This window comes from Eublepharis macularius, chromosome 1, assembly GCF_028583425.1.
Source record: "Eublepharis macularius isolate TG4126 chromosome 1, MPM_Emac_v1.0, whole genome shotgun sequence".
Lineage (NCBI taxonomy): Eukaryota > Metazoa > Chordata > Lepidosauria > Squamata > Eublepharidae > Eublepharis > Eublepharis macularius.
The window spans coordinates 151,714,349-151,727,748 of NC_072790.1; the positions used below are offsets into that span (position 1 = coordinate 151,714,349).

Sequence of the window (13,400 nt, forward strand, 5' to 3'; positions counted from 1 at the left end):
ACCAGACCTATTGTCTTACCAGAGGGTGCTTCATCACAGAGTACATTCACGCAAACTGACGGTTTGGCTAATACTTCAGGATGGGGTTTCTCCAAAGGAGTAATGCATGTGCTCCAAAATGCCCGTCGTTTGTCTACCCGACAATCTTATTCTTTGAAATGGAACAGGTTTACTGATTGGTGTAGGGGACAGGAATTGGACCCTTTGGCCTCGTCCCTCTCCAAGATTCTGGATTTTTTATGGGGGCTTAAACAGAAAGGGTTTATCCAACTTGTCTGTCAAAAGTTTATTTGGCCACTATTTCTGCATTTCGTCCCCCAGTAGACCGTAGGATGGTGTTTTCTCACTACACGTCAAAGTTGTTTTTGAAGGGACTGAATAACCTATTCCCTCCAATCAGGGTGTTAGTTCCTCAATGGTCTTTACCTTTGGTTTTAACTAGGCTCATCTCCAAGCCCTTTGAACCTTTGGCCACCTGCCCGCTAAACTTACTTACCTTTAACGTGGCTTTCCTGGTGGCTGTCACTTCAGCCAGAAGGGTGGGTGAGTTGGCAGCTTTATCCTGTGAGGCCCCTTATCTGAATATCCATCCTGAAAAGGTAGTAATTAGGACTAAGGTGGAATTTCTGCCTAAGGTTGTGTCTAAGTTCCATATGTCTCAAGAGATCTCCTTACCTGTATTTTTTAAGGATCATTCCTCCGAGGCAGAGAGAACCCTTCATACCCTAGATGTCCGCAGGGCTCTCCTTTTTTACTTAGACTGGGTGAAGCTTTTTCGAGCGGACTCCCACCTTTTTGTTTGTTTTGCGGGGCCAAAGAAGGCAAAGAAAACTAACCCTCAGACTTTGGCTCGCTGGGTAGTTCAGGCAATTTTATTATGTTATAAATGTGCTAACTTACCTTGTCCTTCGGAGGTTCATGCTCATTCCACTAGGTCTCAAGCATCTTCAGCAGCACTCTTGAGAGGTGTCCCACTTCAAGACATCTACAAGGCTGCGACTTGGGCTTCGGCGGGCACGTCTGTCAGGCATTACGCTCTGGATGTCCTGGACAGGAAGGAAACGATAGTGGGTACAGCAGTCCTACAATCAACCTTCCTGTGATGATTCAACGTTGCCTGCCACCCAGGTATTTTAGCTTTGTAATCTCCCATGTGGGACTGCACAGGAAGACCATAGATGAAAAACAGTGTTTCTTACCTGTAACTGTTGTTCATCTAGGTCTTCTGTGCAGGCACACATACCCTCCCTCCTTCCCCGCTAATTCTCTTGGTACTTACCTTGTAGTGCAGTGGCGAAAGAGGACTGAGGGTACGTCAGGGGCGCCCTGCCTCTTAGAGACCGTTTTCGGCGGGAAAGACGGCTGTGCATGCGCGCTGAGAGGTGCAGGCGCCCCTAGTGTTCTTTGAGTTTAAAAATCTCCGGAGTTGGCAGGCCTGCGCGTGCGCAGTCCCATGTGTGCCTGCATGGAAGACCTAGATGAACAACAGTTACAGGTAAGAAACACTGTTTTTCTTTAATTAGCTCCCACTCTATGAGTAGATACTGATTCCATTAATCAAATTTAAAGATATGAAACTTGAGTTCAAATTCCAAGGACTTAATAGGTAATATCAGAAAACAGTCTGGATCTCTGTATTGTCGAAGGCTTTCACGGCCGGAGAACGATGGTTGTTGTGGGTTTTCCGGGCTGTATTGCCGTCAGGAACTACAATGCCAAGACCACGGCAATACAGCCTGGAAAACCCACAACAACCATCAGTCTGGATCTCTGGTACGCACTGATAATTAGAACTAAAAAGAAAATACCACATAGGTTTACTAGGATGAAAAATGAAACTCTACAGCTTGATCTTTATAATGAGCTGAATCCTATGACTACCTTTCACCAAATGAAAAGCCCTTTTCCACTGAGGGGAGGATTCCTTAGTCAGAGGAAAGCTACTCATTCAGAGCTTATATTTGGGGATTTAGACAACCACATTGAATATTATTTCTATAATTGTAACACAAGCATAATTAAAATTAAATTTAAATAAAAAATTGTACATGTTCACATAAATGCTTGTTAGATTACTATTTTCTTATTTCATAAAATACCAGACAAATATTTGTACCAATTTATATTCCTGATTATCAGAAAACAATTGGATTGTGCAACTTGAATGTGGAAGTATTTGGGCCATTGAGTATTGCCATATTCTGGGCATTCCAAAATATTTCCAAATCAAGCTTTGTAATTCTGGATATTTGGAATCCCATTGGCATCTATAGAAAGGAGGGTTGGTTCATATTCCCCACATGAACTGACACCAGTGTTAGCGAGAGCCAGGAGCTGAACATCCCCAATTGGTGTTGCTATGGTTTTGTGAAAGAAGGGGAAAAGGAAAACCTGTGACTGATGTATATTATATTTTTGTTCTCCTTGCTGAAACTGTTCTCCTGTTTCCCTTTTCAAGCATCTTATCCTACATTTCATTCCCATATGAACTCCTTAATGTATACATTTATTTAATAATTTGGAACATGATTTAGGATCAGTAGATGCATTGCTGGGCTTTCCAGAGGTTTCCTATTAGAGAAGGGAATGATATATTTCCATTCATCTTCCTATCCTCTTTGTGTCCACAAGCTCAGGCCAGCCATGGAAATTCAGCCTGACAAGATTTTCTAGACCTTTCTTTTTTTGAATAGAATTATTTAAAATATCAGTGAAAAGAAAAAAAGATAGAAAAGAAAAAAAGAAAAAGGAAAGAAAAAGATATAAAAATAGGGATAAAAAGAAAAGAACAATTGAGATCAGGAATAAATACCAATTTTGTCGAAGGCTTTCACAGTCGGAGAACGATGGTTGTTGTGGATTTTCCGGGCTGTATTGCCGTGGTCTTGGCATTGTAGTTCCTGACGTTTCGCCAGCAGCTATGACTGGCATCTTCAGAGGTATAGCACCGAAAGAAAGGGATCTCTCAGTGTCAAACTGTGGAGGAGATGTTTGCAGGTGATTTATACCTACTCAGAAAGGTGGGTTGGGTTGTGTCATCCTGTAAGGGTTTCCCAGGGTGTGGAATGCTATTGTGGGTTGTAGAGTCTTTTGTTAGCCTGGTGTTTTTCAGAACTGGAAACCATGCTCTATTCATTCTTAAAGTCTCTTCTTTCCTGTTGAAGTTTTGCTTATGCTTGTGAATTTCAATTGCTTCCCTGTGCAATCTGACAAAGTAGTTGGACGTGTTGTCCAGTATTTTGGTGTCCTGGAATAAGATACTGTGTCCTGTTTGAGTTAGGCTATGTTTAGCCACTGCTGATTTTTCTGGTTGTCCAAGCCTGCAGTGTCTTTCATGTTCTTTTATTCTTGTCTGGATGCTGCGCTGTGTGGTCCCAATGTAAACTTGTCCACAACTGCAGGGTATGCGGTATACTCCTGCAGAGGTGAGAAGGTCTCTACTGTCCTTTGCTGATTGTAGCATCTGTTGTATTTTTCTGGTGGGTCGGAATACAGTTTGTAGGTTGTACTTTTTCATAAGCTTTTCCATCTGATCCATGATACCTTTGATATATGGCTAAAACACTTTTCCTGTAGGAGACTGTTTTCTCTTAGTTGTTTGATTTATGCTGGGTTTAATTCCTCTTCTGATTTCATTTTTGGAGTAGCCATTTGCTTGAAGTGCATGGTTTAGATGATTAATTTCCACATTGAGAAAGTGCGGCTCACATATCCGTCTTGCACAGTCTACTAATGTTTTCATTATGCCTCTTTTCTGTCGAGGGTGCTGATTGGAGTTTTTGTGTAAGTACCGATCCGTGTCCAGTTCTGAAAAACACCAGGCTAACAAAAGACTCTACAACCCACAATAGCCTTGCAGAGAAGATTAGCATATCAAGCACCAATCCATATGCAAAAGAATCTCCTCAGGATACAGTGAAGCATTAGCACTCCATTAGCATTCCACACCCTGGGAAACCCTTACAGGATGACACAAAGCAACCCACCTTTCTGAGTAGGTATAAATCACCTGCAAACATCTCCTCCACAGTTTGACACTGAGAGATCCCTTTCTTTCAGTGCTACACCTCTGAAGATGCCAGTCACAGCTGCTGGCGAAAAGTCAGGAACTACAATGACAAGACCACGGTAATACAGCCCGGAAAATCCACAACAACCATCAATACCAATTTTCTCTGTGAAAATTGTATATTATAGTATAACTTGACTCTTAATTAACCCTTAGTGACTCCCTCTTCTTTCCCTCTAAAACGTATTTCCTCAAATCTTAGTCTTCAAATGCGGAAATCATCAGTTTATTTCTCCCTGACAAGTCAGTAGGGGCTTCCAGGTAATAATATATTTGTCCAATGAATTTTTCCTAATCAGGCTGCCGGGGCTGCGCCCGCGCCCGGGTCGACGGCCTCCTCCATTCGCGGCCGTTTGCCGCTCGGCGCCGGGTCCCCGGCCGTGGCGGGTTGGCGGCCGCGGCTGTCAGCTATGCTGGGGGGGGGTGGAGAGTCCCTCTCGGCCGGACGGCGGTTCCGCGGCCCTGCCGGCATCCCTCCCGGCGCTTCTCCCGGCCGACTCCAGGGGCCGCAGGTGGGTGTCGCCGTGGGCGGGGGCGCCGGAGGGGGTGGGGGCCGCAGTGTCCGAGGGTGCGGCACCGCTGCCCCTCGGACAACTATAACCACTGAAATTCAACAGAATAGTCTTAAAGTGTTAACTCTGGAAAGTAAAGCAAATGTTGGCAAGCTAAGAATGAACAATACAACAGGATTCTTTGGCACTTCTGGAATTAAAGGCAATGGAATTTTGCCTAAAGTTTAGAGGTATACCAGAAAACTCTGTGGAAAATATTAGAGGCAAGATTGTTGAAGCTTTAGCAGAATTTTTACAAGTGGAGGAAGATATGAATACAGAAATTGACAACTATTGGAGTTTCAGGGCCATGAGTTAAGGTTTGGATGGCATGCCTATTTGTGGTATGACAAAGTTAAAGCTAATGTGGATTTTAAGAAACATTGCATTGGGCATGCCATCCTAAGAGTATGGAATAAATATAAATTCAGGTTGTGACCAAAAACTCTGCTTTGGATTTCACCTCAAGAAGCCTTTTATAGAAGAGAAATGACATTTAAACAGAAGTGGTTACAATATAGAGACATACTTAATTTTGTACAAGGTGAACGTAAGATGGTAGTGAGAGAAGACATTAATACACAAGCGTATACTTGCCAATGGGTTTTTTATGCACAATTAAGAGAAAGATTTAAAATGGACAAAAAGATGTATGAATTTGATCAGTCCATAACAGAATTTGAAACGGAGCTACATAAGAATGATGAACATGTTAAAATTTATAAACTTGTTGAGATTTGAAACAGAAGAGGAACAAGCAAAAGGATGTATAATAAAATGGGCGAAGATCTTTGAATATAATACACAAATTGAATGATGGGAGAATATGTGGTTGAAAGGTCTTAAATTTATATTAAGTTCGGGTTTGAAAGAGGACTTTTATAAAACGATGTATAGATGGTATCTGTTATCAGAAAAATTATCAAATATATACAAGAATATTTCAAATAGATGTTGGAAATGTGAACAGCAAGAGGGTTCATTTTATCATCTAGGGTGGACCTGTAATATAGTCAAAAATTTCTGGAAACAAATACATGCAAACAAATAAAGATTAATATACAAATGATACTGGGGCTTTCTTATTGGGTTTAATGGACAAACTCATGGTACACTTTTTCTGCATACAACAACAGTAGCGAGAATGCTTTATGCTCAAAAACGGAAATCTGCAACTTTACTTATAATAGAAAAATGGCTGGAAAAGATGATGGCCTATGCTGAGATGGTTAAACTTAAGTCTCTGATTAGGAAAAATTCATTGGACAAATATATTATTACCTGGAAGCCCCTACTGACTTGTCAGGGAGAAATAAACTGATGATTTCCGCATTTGAAGACTAAGATTTGAGGAAATACGTTTTAGAGGGAAAGAAGAGGGAGTCACTAAGGGTTAATTAAGAGTCAAGTTATACTATACTATACAATTTTCACAGAGAAAATTGGTATTGCAATCTGTGCAATTTAGTCAAGCATTCTGTTCAGTTTCAAGTCTCTTGGCTCCCTCTACTGGATATAATGTATAACAGAGTCTCACTTCCAAAAGTAAGTTCAAGTTGAATGGTAAATTACCAGCTGTAATTAATCAACTGCTTGCTGTAGGGTTTGCCAGCAGTTCCCCCCAAGGCTTGCTATAAACAGGCGGCTAGACTTAAGGCAGCCCTTTACAAGAAGGCTTGCGGGGGCTCCTGAACAGCTTCCAAAGCACAAAGAAATAGAGAAGCTTTACCCACTTCTTCCTCTTCTTCCTCTACCTACTTTCTCTTCAGCACTACCAATTTCCCCTTCAGATACGGCCCCCACTTTGGAGCCAAGATAGCTTTGGTTCCACCTGCAACTTTGGAACAACTTCCGAAAAAAACAAAAGGAAACTAAAGCATACAAATAAAATTCCCTGGTCATAGATCGACTCATAAGAGACGTGGGTCTGAGAGGGCATCTGGCTTGGCTTTTTCAACTCATCCGAATATGTCATCTCCTGCAGAACGTTGAGCAGAATTGGAGCTCTCTTCAGAGGATGATATAGTTTCTGTCCTTCCTGACTCCCTGCCACCATCTTGGGCTCATAGGGAACAAAACAAAACTACTGACAGAATTTTTTACAGATACTTCCTTGTATGGTTGGGGACCCCACTGCCAGGGACTACATGCCAGTAGTTTGTGGTCTTATGCAGAAAGAAAGCTTCACATAAATCTTGTAGAACTAAGGGCAGTCAAGTTTGCACTGATTTATTTTGCAGTTCTCCTGGAAGGAAAGATGGTGCTGCTGTCAACAGACAATATTACAATGAAATTTTATATCAACAAACAAGGGGGCACTTTATCCTTGTCTCTCAGCAATGAAGCAGTTCGAATATGTTGATCAGCGATAGATCACAACAACATCTCCCTGATCACCATTCACATTGCAGGCAAAATCCAAGCAAATCCAGCAGAACACATATCTTCAACTACAAATGGGCACTACAAATGGGCACTAGGGGACTCACTGGATGCCCTCATGACTGGAAAATAGGAAGTATCCAGTTATGAGGGCATCCAGTGAGTAGAGGACTTGTTTGCTTCCCATCATAATTCCAAATGGAGGTTTTTCTGTTCCCTGGCATCAATGGACCCCTGTTCCTGGGGACACCTTCCAAATAACCTGGCAGGGGACCCTATTTTATGCTTCCCCCCTATTTCCTTGTTGACCAAGGTAATTATCAAGCTAAAAATGGACTACTCTTCTTGTATTCTAGTTGCTCCTTTTTGTCCAAGGAGGATATGATTCCCCAATCCAAGGGAGTTCACATCCTTCTTCCAGAATCAGAGAGTCTCATTCACATTGGTTCTCTTCTGCACCATAGCATAGCCTCCCAACACCTAACTGCTTGGCTAATAACTCCTTAGAGAATATGGTGCACTGTGCTATACCCAATGCTGCTCTTGTTCTAACAGACTTTTGAAAGCCCACATTGCAGTCATTGCCTGACAGTTGTGACTATTCCTGTACCCTTATCACATCTGTCCAGCTCTTTGGGTCTGACCCGCGGGCACTGGGAAGAGATCAGGGGGCTGATGGAAACTTTTCAAAAGCAGTTTGCTTTATTTTTAATGGCGAATAACTGCTTCTATTGACTTCAATAGAATTTTCCATGTTCAAAAAATCAGACTTGGATTGTGACTCTTCAAATTCACAATTAAAACTGCAATTCCAGATCAGCATTTTGTTATTAGTGCACATCCCTAGAAAACAATTGCCATGAATCAGGCACGTGATCCCTGAACTCTATATTAGCAGATACTTCTGTCTTCAGGAAATGCTTACCCTGTGCAATCCCATCATAATATAAACAGTATTGATAAAATATTGGGTTGGATCCTATGAATCCTTTCCCATAACTGAGGAGTCTTGCTCTAGCAAGCATCCTCACTAAGTGAAATTTGTATTACTATATGATATCATATTTTGTTTTATAGAACACTTTGATATTTTATTTATATCCTGTCTTTCAGCCTAGAGGCTTTTGAGATGGCTTTGAAGAAAAGTTCACAATTAAAACATATCAATAAAATAGTTGTTAAAGACATCAGTTCATCGGATATTACCAGCAATTAAAACTGTCAAGAACAGTATTCTACACTGAGTGATTTTTAAAATATCAAATACCTGGGTGAACAAAGAAGTCTTAGTCTGACCACCCACCTCAGCTATGAAGGTGGGGCATCCACCACAAACTCCTGTAAAAGATTTAGATTTTCTAGCTAGTTCATATGGGACACAGTAATGCTTTGTACTTGTTGTACCTTTTATGTATGAATATTCTTTGTAGCATAGTGTCAGTTTTTAAGACAGTTCACATTCAAAGTTATATCATTGGAGGATATAAGATGGTTTGGGTAATGCCACCCCCACTGCTTTAAAGCCATGGAATATGGGAACAAGTTTCCATGCTAAGGAAAGAGGGTGAAGAATGTGGGTGAACTGCACAGGGAAACCCTGAAAACACTAAGCTGTTCCAGCAACTGGCTGAGGAAAAGGGGAATACGAAGTTACTAACACCAGGGCTGAAAACATACAGCCAGGGAAACTAATGGTAACTTGCTTAGGAGTAAAGGTCTCCTCCTGAGGAGAAAAAAATGGAAAAAGAAATGATCTGGAATTATAGGAGTATATATTCGTAAGATTATTGTTATTACCTCAATTTGTGTAATTTATTATTGATTATAAACATTTATATGCCACCCTTCCACCCAAAATAGGGTCCCCAAGGCAGCGAACAATAAATATAAAACATATAAAACATTAACATAACATTTAAATGTATCTATAAATAGAATAAGGACATAAGGACATATAAGCAGACACACATACACACACCTGAGACGATGCAGACAGTGAGATGGTTGAGGAAGGAGGATCTCCTGATGTGCTCTTAAAGCAAAACTGGAAATAAAGAGGAGAAAGAAGTATAAGAGCTTGTTTAACTCCCTTTCTCTTCTCCTTCTGAGGCTTTGGACAATGAGTGGGCCTCAAAAAGTATCCCGCCGGGAGGCACCACCATACTATGCTGGCAGTGAATGATGGCTTTTATTTTAATTGAAAAAGGATGTGGTTAATGTTCATGTATCATCTTTGAGAACAACTGTTAAGAAATATAACAATGATACTATGTAACAATTTTTATGCATTAAAACTCTCCTGTTTGAATAGCTTTACCATTTGTCTTGTAGGTTGCTCTGAGTGCTACAGATATGGCCTTGGCCCTCAATCGGTACCTCTGTACTGCTGTTTTGCCTTTGCTGACTAGATGTGCTCCTCTTTTTGCTGGCACCGAACACCATGCTTCCCTTATCGATTCCTTGCTGCATACTGTATACCGACTCTCCAAGGGCTGCTCTCTTACCAAAGCTCAGCGGGACTCTATTGAAGAGTGCCTACTCTCCATTTGTGGGTAAGAATGTAACCCTGGCTTTGATAGCAAGATGAGTTGCTGGAGCAAAAATGTCCATATATATAAATAACAAAAATGATAATAATAAATAAATGATACCTTTCACTTCCCTGCTATAATGGGTAATTATGATAGAAAATTAGATCAATTTGCCAATAATAAAAAAGCAAAATAGAATTTGGTATATAGATAAAGTCTGATAAACCAGAATAGGCCTTTTTGAACTCAGTAGGACTTATTTATGAGTAAACAAGAATAGAGTTGGGCTGAATGAATACATTTTCAAGTTTTCCTTTAAATTATATCCTGACAGACAGCCTCAAAATCAACATTGAAGCCAGGTTACAGGATAAAGGAGGTTGCATTCTGACAAATTAAGTACAAAGTCCAATTTTTTATAATCCTGGCTTATATGTTTAATAATAAGCAGTATTTACTTTTTTACAGTTGCTGTTGATCTTATTTATTTATTTATATCATATTTGTATTCCCCCCCCCCCCGCCCCGCAAGCGGGCTCAGGGCGGATAACAACCTTAAAATCATTTAAAAATATTCCTTGTTAAAACATTAAAACATCATATAAAAATAACAGCACTCTTTTGCCTGGCGGCAACAATGCAACTAATAACCAATGATACAGCAATACAACTGGACATAGTAGCACAGCAACAGCAGCTGAAAAACAAACAGTGGTGGGCAGCTTTCACAGGGAGGGGGGTAGATGTTGCATTCTCCAGCCAGTGGAGGCCCAACCTCAGCCATGAGCCTGGCGGAACAACTCTTGTCTTACAGGCCTGGCGGAAAGATAGTTAATCCTGCCGGGCCCTGGTCTCAGTAGACAGAGCATTCCACCAGGTAGGAGCCAGGACTGAGAAAGCCCTGGCTCTAGTCGAGGCGAGGCGGGCCTCCTTAGGGCCAAGGACCGATAACAGTGGTTTTCTTCTGATTGGAGGGTCCTCCGTGGAATATATGGGGAGAGACGGTCCCTCGGGTATGCTGGCCCCAGTCCGCACAAGGACTTATAGGTCAATACCAGGACCTTGAACCTGATCCGGTACTCCACTGGCAACCAATGCAGCTCGCACAGTATTAGTGTAATATGCGCCCTGCCGAGGAGTTCCAGGCCCCTAGGCCCCAGCCCAGCTGAGGGGAAGGAACACAGGCTGCCTGGAAGATCCTTTTGCAAACAGCGCACAAGTTAAGCCACCACCAGCTCCCCTATCTATCCCTAGGCTAAGGAGTCAGAGAGCAAAGCTCCAGAGCCTGTTAGGGAATTAACCAAAGCAAAGTCTACCTTGCAAGGATAATGTTGCAGGTAGAAATCACAGCAAAAGAGTATTTGTATGGTAGGTGGTTCACAAGCACACACAGGGTGATGTATTGTCGAAGGCTTTCACGGCCGGAGAACGATGGTTGTTGTGAGTTTTCCGGGCTGTATTGCCGTGGTCTTGGCATTGTAGTTCCTGACGTTTCACCAGCAGCTGTGGCTGGCATCTTCAGAGGTGTAGCACCAAAAGACAGAGATCTCTCAGTGTCACAGTGTGGAAAAGATGTGGGTCATTTGTATCTACTCAGGAAGGGTGGGGTTGAGCTGAGTCATCCTGTGAGAGTTTCCCAGGGTGTGGAATGCTAATGGAGGGAGGCTTCACTGTATCCTGAGGAGATTCTTTTGCATATGGATTGGTACTTGATGTGCTAATCTTCTCTGCAGGGCTATTGTCGGGGATAGAATGTTTTGTTAGCCTGGTGTTTTTCAGAACTGGAAACCATGCTCTGTTCATTCTTAAGGTTTCTTCTTTCCTGTTGAAGTTTTGCTTATGCTTGTGAATTTCAATGGCTTCCCTGTGCAGTCTGACAAAGTAGTTGGAAGTGTTGTCCAGTATTTTGGTGTCCTGGAATAAGATACTGTGGCCTGTTTGAGTTAGGCTATATTCAGCCACTGCTGATTTTTCAGGTTGTCCAAGTCTGCAGTGTCTTTCATGTTCTTTTATTCTTGTCTGGATGCTACGCTTTGTGGTCCCGATGTAAACTTGTCCACAGCTGCAGGGTATACGGTATACTCCTGCAGAGGTGAGGGGGTCTCTACTGTCTTTTGCTGATCGTAGCATCTGTTGTATTTTTCGGGTGGGTCAGAATACTGCTTGAAGGTTATGCTTTTTCATAAGCTTTCCCATCTGATCAGTAATTCCTTTGATATATGGCAAAAACACTTTTCCTGTAGGAGACTGTTTTTCCTTGGTTGTTTGATTCATCCTGGGTTTGATTGCTCTTCGGATTTAATTTCTGGAGTAGCCATTTGCCTGAAGTACGTGGTTTAGATGGTTAATTTCCTCATTGAGAAAGTGCGGCTCACATATCCGTCTTGCACGATCCACTAATGTTTTCATTATGCCTCTTTTCTGTCGGGGGTGGTGATTCCAGGACACCAAAATACTGGACAACACTTCCAACTACTTTGTCAGACTGCACAGGGAAGCCATTGAAATTCACAAGCATAAGCAAAACTTCAACAGGAAAGAAGAAACCTTAAGAATGAACAGAGCATGGTTTCCAGTTCTGAAAAACACCAGGCTAACAAAACATTCTATCCCCGACAATAGCCCTGCAGAGAAGATTAGCACATCAAGTACCAATCCATATGCAAAAGAACCTCCTCAGGATACAGTGAAGCCTCCCGCCATTAGCATTCCACACCCTGGGAAACTCTCACAGGATGACTCAGTTCAACCCCACCCCTCCTGAGTAGATACAAATGACCCACATCTTTTCCACACTGTGACACTGAGAGATCTCTGTCTTTTGGTGCTACACCTCTGAAGATGCCAGCCACAGCTGCTGGCGAAACGTCAGGAACTACAATGCCAAGACCACGGCAATACAGCCCGGAAAACCCACAACAACCAACACACAGGGTGATTTCAGCAAAGATTTTATAACTTTGAGGCTTCAGGGTCTCAATAACCCACACAAGGTAAAAATACAAAGATTTATTGATCAGAGTGCAAGGTTATCACAAGTACAAGACAACATGTGAGAAAAAAAAGAAATTGATAGCTGTTAGCTCTACATACCACAGTAATTCCTTAGGAGTCAAAGCAAGTTGGTTTCACAAACGTAGCAAGAAAAGTCCCTGGACAAGGGTCCACAAAAGCAAGTAGCGATCTGAAAGATGGGAGCTTCAGTCCCTCTCACAAAACGAAGCCAGAAGCAGAACAAAAGGGGCAAGAGCAGTTGTCTGTTGCTGACACCCACCACAAGCTCAGACTCTATGTTTTTTAGCAGCCAATTTATGCTGGTTAGAAGCTGGAACCAGAGTGGCGCAGACCTGAACTGCCAATCCGGTCACAGCTTAACAATATCACCTGAGCATAGATGTCCTGTGCAAAAGGAAAGTGCGTCAAGTCTGCAGCTCTTAGCACACGACCCAAATCCACAGGTGCGAATCTGATTACCAATTAACTCAGACACACACTAAAAAAGTTCAGCTTGGCTCCAGTGAGAACAGCTTATCTTGACTCAAGGACAGAAGCTGAGAAACGCAAGCAGCTTGCTGCAAGTAAAAAGCAAAAAGGCCTCTCGGGAAAATTTCTCTCAGCAGTGAAGCCTCTGAACTAACCCTCAGGAAAGGCTTCTCACACAATTATGAACATAGCATTTTTTCTTCACATGCCCTATTTGGTGCTTTCATAATGATGCGCACCACTGCGTTTTGCACCAGCTGCAGTCTCCAGGTCAGGCTCAAGGGTAGGCCCGTGTAGAGCGAGTTACAGTAGTCTAACCTAGAGATGACCGTTGCCTGGATCACTGTAGTTAAGTCACAGGTAGACAGGTAGGGGACAAGTTGC

General features: G+C 42.2%; 1 protein-coding gene across 1 annotated transcript in view; it reads left to right on the plus strand.

The window, feature by feature from the left end:
- The window catches only part of RYR2 (ryanodine receptor 2), a 720,715-nt gene that overhangs the window by 474,049 nt on the left and 233,266 nt on the right, over window positions 1-13,400 (plus strand). Inside the window, exon 50 of the mRNA XM_054975163.1 lies at window positions 9,334-9,554. Within this exon, the coding sequence (XP_054831138.1) occupies window positions 9,334-9,554 (221 nt within the window). The remainder of the gene's footprint in view (window positions 1-9,333; window positions 9,555-13,400) is intronic.